This window comes from Garra rufa, chromosome 3 (assembly GCF_049309525.1).
Source record: "Garra rufa chromosome 3, GarRuf1.0, whole genome shotgun sequence".
Classification (NCBI taxonomy): domain Eukaryota; kingdom Metazoa; phylum Chordata; class Actinopteri; order Cypriniformes; family Cyprinidae; genus Garra; species Garra rufa.
Window position 1 is genome coordinate 28,407,252 of NC_133363.1, and position 15,726 is coordinate 28,422,977.

The window sequence follows — 15,726 nt, forward strand, 5'->3', positions numbered from 1 at the left end:
TAAGGACATGTTAAAATAGTCCATGTGACATCAGTAGGGTAGACCGGGTACAGTTGGTACAGGGGTACATTTAAAACACCTTAAATAACTTGCGTGTGCAACAAGTCTGATCTGTGTGTATTAGCGCCCTCTTCGATCATGGGAAATTTGAAGTACATGTGTTTTCCAGTCTGAAGAAATTAGCAAAAAAATTATTTTCCTAAGGTACGTTTTTCACTTTACTATGTGTATACCACATTGAATAGCTTTTCATCCTTACATTACTTTTAAAGTTAACTTACATTTTTGTAAACCTTATTCTGTGCTCTAAATACTGACATATTGCATGACTCATCGTAAAATTTAGAGAAATGTTCGAGGTAGTCGGCGGGGTACAGTTGAGACACAACAAAGACACAATAAAATATCATTATTTATTATGTTAATTGTTATTATGTTTATTAGGTTATTGTTTGCATTGCTGTTTGCAATTGTTCAATGTTTTTTACTTTTACTCAACTTTTCAACTGCTACTATTAAAATGATAAATATTGTATCGCTGTTTGCCATTACTGTCCCATAAACAAATCATCAAATAAAATACTGAATGGAAATAAAAACTGTTGAATTCTCTTTTTTAACGGTATTTTACATTTGCAATGAATTGGTTAGGCAGCTTTACAGCATTATGGAGGGGTGTCTCAACTGTACTCGAGTACTGCTCCGACATGGTAACAGTACTTGTGTTTAGCTTCTTGTTTTATGAGCTAATTGTGGCAAATATGATCTTCTTATGCATTTTAATAATTAGTATTTTAGTAGACAAGTAAAGGAAATGTCATATGAAAAATCACAATTTCACAAATTCAATTCTTTTCAGTCCATAGTTTTGGTGTGGTACGGGAAAAGCACAAGTGTACCAACTCTAGCCTAGTTTAACCAAACTTTTATGAAGCTATGAGATATTTTTTGTGTGCAAAAAAAAAACAAAAATGATGACTCTATTCAACAATCAGTCTTCGACACGCGCTCACAAGAGTATCACGACAGAGCCGGTGTTCTGACGTAGAACGTCCATCTCTCTAGTGCATCGTCTGTATATTCTGGTTCAAATAAAATTGCAAGTCATCCCGTTTGTCAAAATCTTCAGACATGTTTACGACGACTGTTCTATGTACAGTGTGTGTCTTCCTCTGCTTGTAAAAAAAGCACCACACACATATCATGATACTGTCATGAACGTGTGTCGAAGACACAGAAGAAAAGACATTGTTAAATAAAGTAATTATTTTTGTTTTCTTTACACAGAAAGTATTCTCGTAGCTTCATAAAATTACGATTGAACCACTGATGTTTTAATGATGTTCTTACTACCTTTCTGGGTCTTGAATGTGTCAGTTGCGTTACTGTCTATGCATGGTCAGAAAGCTCTCAGATTTCATCAAAAATATCTTAATTTGTGTTCTGAAAATGAACGAAGGTCTTACAGGTTTAAAATGACATGAGGGTGAGTAATTAATGACACAATTTTAATTTTTGGATGAACTTCCCTTTAAGCTGACAGGGCAGTGAATGTGTTAAAGTTACTGAATGAGTGCCCATGTGTCAAACAAATCATAACAACTAAATATAGCAGACTGCCAGAATAGATCATACATCAATAATCCATGTTGATAAGATCTCTAAGCCTTTCATTGTGGTACTAGAGCCAATTCTGGACGGCCTGGTGGCCCAGCCAGTCAAAACACGTCTAGAAAGCAGGATCAGCCATTTCAAAGGGGGATGAGCTTGAACCTGTCACCAGCCATATGGAACCATGACCCAGAGAAGGCCCGAGGATGTGGATTTGTCTATGCCTAGGCTGGAAAAGCAACTCTGAACTTGCACAACCATGCGACCCCGCAACTCGATCCGGTGGAAGTTCTGACCTCCAAACAAGAAGTAGCAGAGCACCACTCCAGAAGCTCCACCTGCTAATCCACTTTTACAAACTGAAGCAGCTTTGGGTCTGGCATTCATATGCTATCCTGGATGCAACCCATCTAGAAGATTTTGAACCAACCTCGAAAACAGCACACATGACTACACTAATCCACAAATCAACTAGCATTTCATTACTACGCTGATGTGTTTTGTTTTAGGGTTGGATGGGAGATGTTTGATCATGCCGCTAAATCTGGGGCCAGACAGTCCATTCGAAGCAAGTGATAACAGCAACTGAAGGCTGCTTAGTAATTAAAAACTTTAAATGAAGCAGGACTTAGCAAGTAAATCCCTCTGTTCCTGATTTAAAGGCCCGGGACCGCCTGTTCTTCATTTAACAACTGAATCCCTGTCCATCTGCTATGTTATGCACTGTTTAACAGAGAGCAAGAGGACTAGCACAAGCAAATCAGACTTTCATCAACTCGGTAACCTAATGGATGGCATTACAGCTGAATGTACCGACTGTGGGGGTTCTCATCCACAATGATTTTACTTTTGGACCAGCATTCTCGCAACACAAAACCTCTCTCTCTCTAAGCAACTGCCTCCATGGCCTTTCACGGCACAAGGGGTTGCTGCGGATCAGCAGAGGGATGAATGGGTTCTCATTTGTACTTAATCCAAAGCTCCTCATCAAGCGGAGATGACATGGAAGGGTTAAATTCCTCGGTGACTCGTTCTTTTTCACTCCAACAAAGAAAGGGAGAGTGAAAGAGGCAGAGTGACAGAGTGAGAGACCCCTTTTTTCTCGGACATTTCCTTTTGCTTCTGTACGTTAAAGCACAAAATCCAAAAGGACACACAGGTCTTGCTTGGCATCCTGTATATCTGAAATTGGGGCACCTTTAAGGCCACCAAAAGAATCACCTAGAGCTTGGGCCATCGTTCAAAAAAAAGAAGAGCTTCAAAAAGAAGGGGGAGTAGATCAAAGAGTCCCTGGAGTCTATTCAGATGCAATTGCTCTCAAATCACATTGTGTTGTCACACAGTTTTAAAAGAATGGGTCACTGCTGTTTTATTGTGGAGAAGCTACCACTAATGAAAAGGACAATGCAAAGATTAGCGCTGCCAGCCAAGCGCCTGAAACCTCACTCTGTCTTTAATTGTAGAGAACAAGGGCGACAGGAAAGCAGGGCAAACACTGAACAAAAGAGCAGGGAGCGGAGGCAGAGAACGTCAGCAGTATGAAATTTACAGTTGCCCACCATCCAAGGTGAGATGTGATCCTCTCTGAAGGAAACATGTCAAGCATAGCTCAGCGCTCCACTATGTCTGCACTTCAGTGCTCCAGTGCACCTCTTGCAAAATATATACTATACCAAACGCTCTGAGGCACACTTATACTTCCTAAGCTCCCACAGGCACATTCACTTTACTAACCATAGTACTAACCATAACTCCATAGGTCAGGGGTTTTCAAACCTGCCCCAGAGGCCCCCCAGCAGAAAAGGTCTGAAACCCAAGGCAGAACAAACAAAAAAGACAAAAAAACAAGCGAAAACATTGGTGTGCCATACACAAGCTGAAAAGATTTCATGACAGAGATTTCATGCCTAAGTTGCGGATGGCAATGCAGCGTCTTAGTGTGCTCAAGATGCAAAGCTTGGTCCGAAATATTATGTATTAAAGATATGTTGTGGTCGAATTCAAAGACAACATCATAAGGCAATCCAAGAATGCTTTGCAACAAGATCAGTGAAAAACCTCCAAGATGAGGGATGTAGCAGACGCAAGGTTGATTCAATGCTGAATTACTAAAACAATTAGGAACTTCCAAAAACATTTGTTGAGTGAAATGTTTTATATAATGCACAGAAGTTGCTGCCTATGTCAAGCATTTTAAAAGCATTTAGTTAGGATGCATCCTTAAAAAGCAGTTGCCTAGGTAAGTAGTAGACATTGATGTAGCTCATTTTTAAGTCTGTGAATCTTTGAGTAAGTGTAAAAGAAGCCACTTACCAGACCTGTGCAGGTGGATATAGCCACAGATGATTCAGAATGGTTTCGGATGGAGCCCTGATAGAGACAATTATGTATAGAAGGGTCAAGGGTGGCTGTATTGATGCCCTCTGCACCCAAAGTCTGTACAGTAAACCCCTCTGCCAGCACATGGGACGGCTGCAGGTCTAAGTGTAATTCCTTGCCAAATGCAGAGACATGATAGTGCACTGAACCACCAGCTTCTGACAGGGATCTCCTGCTCCTTCCATGCCTTGACAAGTCGTGGGAAATGTAGCCTCCAAGTGAGTCCACTTCCACTGGTGTGGCAAAATCATAATCTGTGAGGGGAACCAACAGAGTTTAAATCACCTGACTCAATACCAATCATCAGTTAATTAATGCATTAGTCTAATTAGAGCCTGATCTCATGATGAAAACGTACCTGTGGGAACGTTTTTGCAAGACGCGAAATACATACTGCCATATTCGATGACATATTCGATGTGAAATGTCCACTGACTGGAGCTAAAAGGGCGTTTTATGTGTTGGTTTTAAACGTGTCACAGCAGTTCTGACTTGAAACATTTGTTGAGTGGCGCTATAACTCTAATGCTCTGTGACATTTTAAAATAACATACCATCTACACTATACCTAAACCTATCCGATAGTATGAACAAAAGCGAATGTGATGTAAAAATGCAATCGCAAGCATGCCGTTTCAGCTTGTTTTTGTGATCTGTCAACTTTCAGCTCTTTCATCGTGAGTTGTGTTTTTCACAAGATTCGTACCCAAAGATTCCACATCCTAAGTCCAATTCCGTCTGAGCTGCCGAGCAAGCTTGCTACATTTGAAAAGCGAAACATATGGAGCTGTAATCATGTGTACGAAAACAATTACAAATGCTTGCTGTTTTACTTCATCTAGTGGTCATTTCTGTTGGAAACTGCAGTGGTATGTACTTATTGGTACGTATTTCGTGTCTTGCGTCTGTTCGTCATGAGATCAGGTTGTTTGCTAATATAACTTAATGTCAGCCATGGTTTTTGTCTAACACTAATTCAGTCAGTTGGCAGGTAAATCAGGTGTTTTGTGAATTTTATTACATTGGATAAAAGATGGCAATTCTCTCCCAGAAAAACTGTACCAAAAATATCGATGACTCATTCTGCACTACAAAGTTTTTTGTCCAATCAAACTTTCTCCAATGAAATGTCACCCCTAATACACAAAGAGAAACTGCACTGTCAAACCATTTCATTGAGTCTTGTCAACACTTGTTGGCTTTCTCTATCTTGTCTAACTCACCCATAAAAAACTAGATAAATTACCTCCTGACTCCAATACTGTGCATCATTGTTTACACTTTATTTTATATTGCTGTAGCAACATACACGTGTGTCTGTACGCAACTTTTCTGTACTATCTCATGTTTCTGCATGAGCTTTGGAAACATTTCAGTGCCCAGTGTAGCCTGTGCAAGCTGTGGAAATGACGAATAAATTAACTTATATTCCATGTGGCCACAATTTATATACAAACCTAAGTCAAGCATTAAAGCAAGAGCTCACAATTAACATTTAGTCAAGCGTTCTGCAACTTTTGACTGGTCATTAAAAAGATAAACTCTCTGATTAGCTCAGTACGCGGCAGATAAGAGATGAGGGAATCCCTTTGCGCCCACACATACAGTACGCGTGCTAGCGCACGACCACCGGCACAGGAAATATACACTTATATTTGGGAGTGTGTTTATGTTGTAAACTTCTTAATTCACCGGATATGTGTGCCATGCTTCAGCGTATTTATATATTTATGTCTACAGACAGTCTATATCCAGGTAGGGATCTTTGGATCTGCTGGAGTGCAATAGCATGCATCGGCATCAATCATTGGCTTGTCATCATTCAGAATAGAAATACAGATGCAGTGCGTAAAGACACAAACCTTGATAGAGGACGCCGCTGTCGCCGGTAAATGAGACTGATGTTACAGAGTGGAAGCAACAAAACTGCAGAGCCTGCAAAAGCGCAAACAACTTCCCCAATTAACTTGATAAGTGACAATAAGTAAAAACTGGATATAATAAATAATTAATTTTCAGTGTGTCACCTGCCTTTATAAAGTTCCCAAGCGACACACTCGCCAAAAATCTCACTGATGTGCTGCTTACCAGAGGGACTTGTAAACTCCAGAGCAAAAGGAAAAGGCAATCCATGTTGTCATGCATGCACCTTTACTGTTACCTCTTCAAAAACGGGGAAAAGAACAATCCGCAAATCCATGCAATGCAATTTAGAGACATTGCTAATTGTATAAACTGCCCTGTTTCTGTCGTCCCTCAAGTAAAATCCACCGGTTCCATTTGGGTTACGCGCACCGCTTCTGTTTGCAAGCGCAGGTACACAGAGAACTGCTGACTGCTGAGCAATGACAGTCGGCGTGTGTGTGTGTGTGTGTGTGTGTGTGTGTGTGTGTGTGTGTGTGTAAACTATACTGCGATAGTGGCACCGGCTGATGTGCAAAAGGTGGGGGTTTGAATTTTCACCAATCAGCGACGACCATATGCGGGCGATTCCGTGTATTAGCGCTCCTCACTGTCCGACCGTCCATAAACAGATCACCGAGTTCATTGAAAAGGGATACAAGTTCCTAGCACTCCCTTTAAATGAACGGTCCGAGCAAGTAAACACACGCTGTCGAAAGAGTTTATGTGTTCAATGTGAAACTGAAGAGTTGTGAATGGGCTGCCGGATGATTTATGATACTGTACGCTGTACTGTATAATGAAACGCTTTCACGTCAGGTCTTGTTCCTAAAAACTCTACTGTCATGAATATCTGTTCTGCAAGCTCTCAGCTGATATTTAACGCTTGAATGTACAGAAGTTTGTTTAAGTGATTATTGTTGGGTGTTCTTGCTCATCTACTGCATCTATTCAGCCTTTTCAACATTGTGCAACAAGATCTCTTGACAACTGGTTGCAGCCTATAAAGTGTAATTACTAGGCAACGTTTAAAAAGAAATATCTGAGAAAAAACAATATCTCAGTGGGCTTTTACACCAAATTATGAGACAGAACAAATATAAATGCTACAGTTCTTGAAACAAAACTAAACGAAACAACTGCACTCTTAAAAATAAAGGTTCCAAAAGGGTGTTTGTAAAGTGATACCATTTTTGGCTCCCCAAAGAACCTTTCAGTGAACAGTTCCTAAAAGAACCATTTTAAAAATCTAAAGAAACTTTTTTGACTATAAAGAACCTTTTCTGCATTTGAAAGTTTCAATGGATGGTTAAGGTTCTTCATAAAACCATTGATGCCAATAAAGTTAAAATAACATTTCAACAAAGTAGGAGACATTTACTAGCCTTGGTCTTTAATTAACATGAATTTGTGTGCGGCCTACATTGCAATTAATTGCATTCCCGCTGAAAAACAAGCGTTCTAGCAGGAAAATGTTGCCTATAAATAGTGTTGCGCGCCTTATCAAAGTCACATCACAATGGAGGATCAATTTGTTGCGTTTGGTGTGGCATTGCTCTACCTGCGGAGAAGACGTCGGAGATTGGTATGGGTGCGTGAGATTCTGCATTAATTAACTTCTCCTCCATTTTCCTTGGGAACTAATGTGGCCGGAACCAAAGTTTACAGGACTGCGTTCTTTGAAAACCTCTCAAGCAGTGAACTTCTACATTCCGATTGGTTGCCGCCGAGCCGCGTCATAGCTCATTACCATAAAGTTGACCTGACTTCAACTCTCCCCAACGACCACATCATCCAAAATGCGCCGCGCTGCTTCTCACCGGAGTTCGCCACCAGCTCACATTGAAAATGAATGACTTCCGGCCACTTTGACGCTCTCGCCGGCGGCAGTGTGAACGCACAGTAAGAGTGTAGGCCTGATTTAAATACAAAGCCTTAATGACATGACTTACTTTTTTTTTTTCAGTGACTTTTTTTTTAAATTTACAAAAAAAAAAATGTGAGGAATCAGGAGTTCAAGTGGTTACACTGTATGTTTTGCATTTACTGTGAAGAACCAGCTCACTTGATTTATTCATTCAGGAATCGGATTACACTGGTTGCACTTTATTTTTCTTTTTTTTTTTTAAAGATCCAACTGATATGAGTTGTTTGTTTGGAATTGCACTTCACTCAAAGCACTTCTACATTTTTTGCGATATCGGTCTACAGACTGCTAATGCTGTCAGTTCTGCACTCTTTATTCAATATTGTGGCAATGCTAAATAGTAGGCAAAACTGTGAAAATATTTAAGCACACTGTTAGTAAGAACAAACACTTCACACTCAAGAACTGTTACCAGTAAACAAACATTGTGAAAATCATTGACTTCCCATATTTTTAAGAGATTTAATCAGGTTTGAATATGATCTAGGTTTGGTTCCCAGGCCTATAATCACAAAACACAGGACAGCTGTTAATAGACACTGACTCCGAAGTCTTATTAAGAAAAGAGCTCTGTCTAGATTTTGGTGAATTTGAGCACTCTCATTTGTTTGATTGTTTTCCCTGTTCTCCGGTTTATTAAAGGAGCTCATAAAACTACCTGATATTTATACTAAAATGTTTATGAATCACATAAAAGTTAAAGTCGAGGTTCAGCCAAAGAATAAAAGATCAATTCAAGACGTCATAAGAGGTGGCTTAAAAGTAGCTTGATATTTATTTTGTTTGTTTTTTGCAATGGTTTTGGGTTTTGTCTCTAATGAACAGAGGAGGCCAAGATTACCATGCTCCACGCAATATCAACCATATAACAAGTAGCTCAAAGAAAGTCTCCATGTGAAAGGAATCATCCAGTAAGTTTAATTGTGCTTTACAATCCATTAGTTTCTAGCCTAATTTTAAAAAGTCCTCAGAAAGAGTGTTGTCAGATGTTTTAGGAAATGTTGGCTGGGGGTTCAGCTTGTCAAAGCCAAATGCATCAAACCCCAAAGGAAGATGGTTTTGCTTTGACTACAGTGTTATTTACCTAGCTTTCTGTGCCAATATTTCTTTCTCTGGTTTTCAAACTGTGCCCAAACTCTGCTGAATGGAGTGGGCGCAGACAGCTGAACATGCAACACTGTACCATAAAGCCATGGTTGACATATGGGTTTATGCATGCAGAATCAGTCAGACTATGCACACAACCAACTAAAGAGCAGTTGATGCCTGGAGGGGGGCGCAGATATAATACTTGCCAATGCAAACTTCTGGAGCAAATGAAATGACTCTTAAACGTGCATCTTCAACAATTCAGATTGGCACATATGATCGTTTAAAGCAACTTTTGCAATTTAACGTAATGCAATAGGCAGTGAGGTCATAACTCAGCCTCTGACCTCATATTTGCTAACATTTGTTCCCCCTCTCTTTACATGGCTGTACACCATTTGTTTTATATTTGTTTGCATGTTGTGGAGAAATGGCTTTTACAGCAGCGGCTCCAGCTGGGGAGAGCTATGCCAGGTCAGGGTTGCCCATATCTGCTCCTAATTTACCCCGTACTGGGTTTAGAGAACAGAGTGCAATACTGGAACCGTAATGTCTGATGGTCAGTCGAAGAACTTCTCCAAATAATGATGATCTGCAGGTTTCAATTTATCCAAGCGGAAAAATACAGAGCACAGCTCATCTACATGTATTTGATAACATCAGGTTTGTAAACCCTCATTCATTTTGCTGAGGAGGACAAACCTATTAATCACACAACCTACTTGTAAGGACCAATTTCCATTCCCCTCGACAAAATTGTTTATCCATAATAGAGTCTATGTGGGCTGTATCTTTGGAGGTAAATGTGGTATCCAGACAAGAATGTTAAATGGAGAGGTCATAAATCCTCAAGCATGACATGAATCTATACACCTTTGAGTGGCGGTTGCACCCACTATTTATTTGACTGTGTCACTGAAAGCCCAAACAGTCTAGGAAATAACTAGGAAACAACTACCCTTCAAGCCTGACCTCTTGACTTCAGCTCGTACCCTGGAGAACATCCCTGATATCTGTTATCTCATGACTTGAAGGCCTGAGGAAACTTCCAACTTGCATTATCTCAGACATCATGACGTTCAGTAAATTAAATCTGTATTTTAAAGGACTAGAGGATCAGTGTTTTGAGCGCTTGTGTCCACATGTGTGTTATGGGTCAAACTATGGTTAAATTGGTGCTGATGTGGCTGTTTACTGTCGGTTAATGTTGTTTACTGTCTGTTTACTATTCCCTGCTATTGTGTACCTGGCCTGAGAATATAGACTTCAAAACAGTGTCAGCACTCTATAAATGATCAAGCACGTTTCATAATGTCAGGACTGAGAAGCAGCCCAGTTTAAGAAAAACAGCTTGACATTGTCAGTGAAACCCCTTGAAGTTCAGGGGAATAATAATAAATAACTACAATACTATCAACACAACATGGCTCAAGACAAGGGTCAAATGCTCATCTAAATACATTTATATAAAAACAAATACATTGGAGAGTGGTTTGTATACGTGTAGCTCTGTTTTGTTATATCTATTTGCTTAGTCGTTGTGTTTCTGGAGTGTATTGGCCTGCATGCATACAGTATGTGTAAGTCTGAGTGGGGGCTGAGAGGAAAAGATTGAGATATGTATTAAACACTGCCTCAACATCTGATAAGACTAATGACTGCTTAATCTGGGATAAAGCCCCCTCCTCCATTCCCTCCTAAAAGCCATCAGTGTTGACCCATAAAACCATTGTGTCTCATTTCCATGATGGACGTCTTTGAATACATCCTTTACAGTACAAAGATATTGTATTTATCTTTACCGTGCAGGTTAGTGAAGGGCAAACAAGAAACTATACAAGAACAAATGTAGGATGGCACTTCATTTTCAATCGATAATTGATTGGATTAGGGAAACTGGGCTAAACACCAGAAAGTGATTTTGACAAATAATATTAAACAATAGATGTTGGTTAACATTATCCAAAAGCCTACATTTCGAAAAGAAATCAAGGTTTTTGAGGAAAACATTCCAGGATGTTTCTCCATATAGTGGACTTCATTGGTGGTCAACAAGTTGAAGGTCTAAATTGCATTTTAATGCAGTTTTAATGCAGTTTCAAAGGGCTCTACACAATCCCAGCCAAGGAATATGGGTCTTGTTAAGTGAAACAATCAGTCATTTTCTAAAAAATGTAAAAATGTATATTGTTTTTAACCACAAATACTCATCTTGCACTAGCTCTGTGATGATTTTTCGAGACTTTACGCATTACATAATTACACTGGAAAGGTCAGTTATTAGGTTTAAAAAGGTAGGGTAGGGCGAAAAACTCCTTTTCCCCTCCAACTTCAAAATCACCTGACTTTGTTGTTTGACCTTTTTTTGTAAAGGACGTTTGACTTTCTTTGTATGTTCACTTTGTAAACACTCGGTCGCTTTGAAAACTACTTCCGCCTACGTCGCGAGTGACCTTCCATCGTGACTACGTAATGCATAAAGTCGAGCATTTAATTTTAAAAGTATATATGTTTTTATTTGTTTTGTTTACTTAAATAACCGGACATTTTGCTAGATAATTCCCTTATTCCTCGGCTGGGATCTTGTAGAGCCCATTGAAGCTGCATTGAACCTGCAATTTGGACCTTCAACTCGTTGATCCCATTGAAGTCCGCTATATAGATATAAAGAGAGCAGAAGAACAATATAAACATTTCCAACTGTTTAATACAGAAATACACAGTTATATATGTTAATTGACAAAAAAAAGAAAGTAGCTGTGTAAGGTATCACTACAGGTGGGCTTTACCCTCCAGGCTTTAGGTAAGCGGAAGATAATTTGTGGGAGACGAGGCACCTGGGAGTCTGGCGATTCCTCTTTAAAGGCCTCTCACTCTGATCTATCAAATACACACTGTGACAGACCTACTGAGCTTATCTACATGCTCCAGTTTAATTTGTTCCTGTACTCACGCCTTTAAACGTCAATGTTTATTTATTGTCGTACATGAAAGCTCACAAAACTACTCAAGCAGTAAACACTCCACATCCTATTAGCATCTGATTTATCCTTGTTGAAGAGAATTAGCGTAAACCTCACAGCAAGTCTCCATTGTGTCCTTGTTTGCAGTGAGCAAACAGACCAGACTCAATGTATTTTTAGTTTAGCGGTCTGCGCTCGAAGAATCTTCTGAGTGGCATGTTTGACCATGCGAAACCATCATCCTTCATCCGCTGTCAGACATAGAATTTTACTCTCCCGTAATTGCAGCCTAAATATTGTTGTTTTGGTTATTTTTTTCCCCCATGTGTGGAAATATAAAACTTGCAGGAGTGGAGAGGTTAGAGGAACAGGCAGAAGTTTGTTCTGAAGCCACTTTCTTGACTTACCACAATAACCAGAGAGAGCCGGGGGACAAGGAGTGGCACCAAGGACACTCCAAATACAATAATCAAGATAAAGATACAGTACGTATGGCTAATTTTACTCATAGAACCTGACATGTCAAGTATAGATATGCCATATAGCATAGTATGGAACTTGGGGTTAGTTAAAATAGTACTCTCAGGATTTACTAAAGACGTGTAGTGAAGAATTAGTGCTGAAAAGGTGTGGACAGTTATTTTTGCGCCTTACCTTATGGATTATGCATGTATAGGAGTTTCTCTTTTTAGACGCAAAATTTATGGGAGGAGAGTATTAAAATGAATCATGCAACGCGATTTACCAACATCTGTGCTCATCAAATTATTGGTATTTGCACCATTATTTAACGCCCAAAAAAGCAAGTCTTAAAGTAGGTGGTAATTTGCACTGTTCTTGGTAAATTGCGCTGGTCATTATGGAAATGATCTTTCTTCGCCTAATGCTAATTTGCCCTGTTTAGTAAATCTGGACCATAGTATGCTATTTATAAATCATCATTTTACAGCCTGCATGTTGAGATTTGTTGTGTAATGCATCAAACAAGCACCTTTTGGCCTCTTCATAAAATATTCAATTAAGAAAAAAAAACTACAATTGTGGTTCTTCGTATATTTAATCCATTTATTTTTCCATGAGGATTCAAAGAATTGAGTACAAGAAGAGTTCTAAATTAAGAACTAAAAAAATTAGCTCCGAGGTGAATGACAACATTACAAACTTTCAATTTAAGTCAAAAAGGATCTGAAAATTAAACAAAAAGACAAAGATACAACACTTGACTTTAAAAGAGAAGCTCACTTCCAGAACAAAAATTTACAGATAATTTACTCACCCCCTTGTCATCCAAAATGTTCATGTCGTAAAGAAATTATGTTTTTTTTTTTTTTTTTTTTTAATCTATATAGTGGACTTCTATGGTGCCCAAGAGTTTGAACTTCAAAAATGGAGTTTAAATGCAGCTTCAAAGGGCTCTAAACGATCTCAGCCGAGGAAGAAGATTCTTATTTAGCGAAACGATCATTATTTTCTAAAAAAAAAAAAAAAAATCATCAAAATCATCATACACACTGTTTTATGTTTTTTGTAAAGGCCGTTGGATATTCTTTGCATGTTCACTTCGTAAACACTGGGTCGGTACTTCTGCAGAGATGTAGGGGAATTTTGAATTTGGAGGAAAAAATGAGATGGGAGTTCCCTTCCGAAGGGAACTCTCACTGCGTCCTCTAGAGGGCGCTTTTGGGGAACGCTGCAGCGTGCCTCGAGTCTGAAGAATGCATAGAAAAACTACATGAAATGGCCGGCGCCAGCGTATGACGTCACCGCGGCGCGTCAGTCGCTGCCGTTGCGTCACTACCGGGCGACCATAACATAAAAGAGGCGCCCGTGCAACACAATACATCTTCGCTGTCTTCAGCTTTCCCGGTTTGGATGTGCATTGGAAGAAACGGTAAGAATCCTTTCTTTAAACTACTATCATGGCAAGCACTAGCAAGTCGTTTAAGCGGTGTGTTCATCCGTGTCCTCGTTATTTGACACCTGATGACACACATGAGCTTTGCGTATTCTGTTTGGGCGAAGAGCACACACGCGATGTCCTTGAGGGGGCATTGTGTGTACATTGTGAGCGCTTCCCTATGAAGAAGCTCCGGTCTCGTCTGTCTCTCTTTCTGAGGAAAGATGAGCATTCACTTGCCCCTCGCGGTTCGGGTCCTGCCGTTGCCGAGGCACGGAGGAAACTGAGCTCGTGGGGCTCGCAAGTGGAACTGGCTGACGAACTTGAGAAGGGTCTCTCTCTCTCGCCAGCCGGAGACGATGACAGGCTCCTAGCTGATGATGATGCGTTATCGCTGACGTCGTCAGATCCAGGAGCAAGTGCTCTTTTGGGTTCCACCCAAGAAGAACAGGAAGTGCTAGAGATGGATGAAGACGCTGAGGCTGAATCCTCTCTACCTTCCTGCCCTGCATATGAAGAGCTGCTGGAGGTTATGGACCGCGCCACGGCCAGGCTCGACCTGCCGTGGAAGCGGGCTAGAAAGATAACGCCGCGGGGTCGCCTCGACGAGCGGTATCTTTCAGGCCATAACCACCCAGCTCCGGTGAGTCTCCCATTCCTTCCCGATCTTCATACTGAGATCGAGAAGGGCTGGAAAAAGCCGTACTCGGCGCGCATTCATAGTTCGTCTATGGCGAACTATGCTAATATCGAGGGATTGCGTGACCACGGCTATGAGAAGATGCCCCCTGTGGAAGAGACGCTAGCCTGCTATCTCTCCACAGGGCGGGCCTCCTCTCTCAAGACTCCCTCTCTGCCTTCTCCGGCCCTGCAATTAACATCCCGGCTGAACGGCAGAGCATATGCAGCAGCAGGTCAGGCGGTGGGTGCACTGCACACCATGGCAGTGCTCCAAGCCTACCAAGCCGATCTGCTGAAAGACCTGGACAACGGTCAGGGTCTTTCCCCTGACCAGGTGGCTGAGCTCCGTCGCACCACGGATCTCGCTCTCCGTGCCACCAAGCAGGCCGCTACCCATATGGGCAGGGCCATGGGGGCTATGGTGGCTACGGAGAGACATCTGTGGTTGAACCTGGCTGATGTCGGGAGGAAAGAGAAGGGCTTTCTTCTCGACGCACCGGTTTCGCCATCTGAGCTTTTCGGTGCCTCCGTCGAGACGGTGGTTGAAAAGTTCAGAGAAGCGAAGACGCGCTCAGCTGCCTTCAAGTCCTTTATCCCTCGAAGGCCCAGGTCTCAGCCCGAACACCACAGGGGTCCTGCGCCGCCTCCTTCTGAGGAACAGAGGCAGGTGCAGAAGGCTAGTGTTGCATCCCGCGCTCCTCCTCCCCCTGCGAGCAGGTCTAGGAGGCGACGCGGATCGAGAGGTGGCAGACAGGATTTAAGGGAAGTCATCCAAGCGAGACAAAATTCTCGCAGGGGTCAGAGTAATACCTAATAAAACCTCTCCTTCCCTCGGTCCAGTCGGGTCGCCATTTTAATTCCCCTGTCGCCATTTAAGCTTCCTGCACTCCCCGGACCTATGATGTTCTTTGGTGGTTCTACCTGTATAGAACCCTAATTTACTGATGGTCTGGAATCAGGCGGTCTCTGAGGAGAGTCCCGCCTCTTTCTATGAAGCAGGATGCTCTTAAATGGGTGAGTATGATCCGTTTTTTACTTTGAAGGAACTTCATACTGTCTCAGGCCTGTGTATGTTTTCTCTCTCCACAGAAGAAATACGACGAGTCTACGGCAGACGCCCCCCTCTGATCCTATGGATTAAGGTTACGGCAGTGTTTTGCCCTCTCCACTCCACAGGCTGTGCGGTAAACCAACCCTTACAGCATACATTACACATAGGACCTTGTCCTCTTCAAGGTAAGCTCCCTAAGTCTTTCCTGGGTTTGCCCTTGATATGG

The 15,726-nt window shown here is 41.3% G+C and overlaps 1 protein-coding gene across 1 annotated transcript in view; it reads right to left on the reverse strand.

Moving 5' to 3' along the window:
- adamts18 (ADAM metallopeptidase with thrombospondin type 1 motif, 18) overlaps positions 1–6,279 on the reverse strand; it is a 77,469-nt gene extending 71,190 nt beyond the window's left edge. Inside the window, exons 1-3 of the mRNA XM_073836916.1 lie at positions 6,022–6,279; positions 5,853–5,925; positions 3,925–4,244 (exon numbers count right to left, since the gene is read on the reverse strand). Coding sequence (XP_073693017.1) covers positions 3,925–4,244; positions 5,853–5,925; positions 6,022–6,135 — 507 coding nt within the window. The 5' untranslated portion in view covers positions 6,136–6,279. The remainder of the gene's footprint in view (positions 1–3,924; positions 4,245–5,852; positions 5,926–6,021) is intronic.
- Between the last annotated feature and the right edge of the window lie 9,447 nt (positions 6,280–15,726).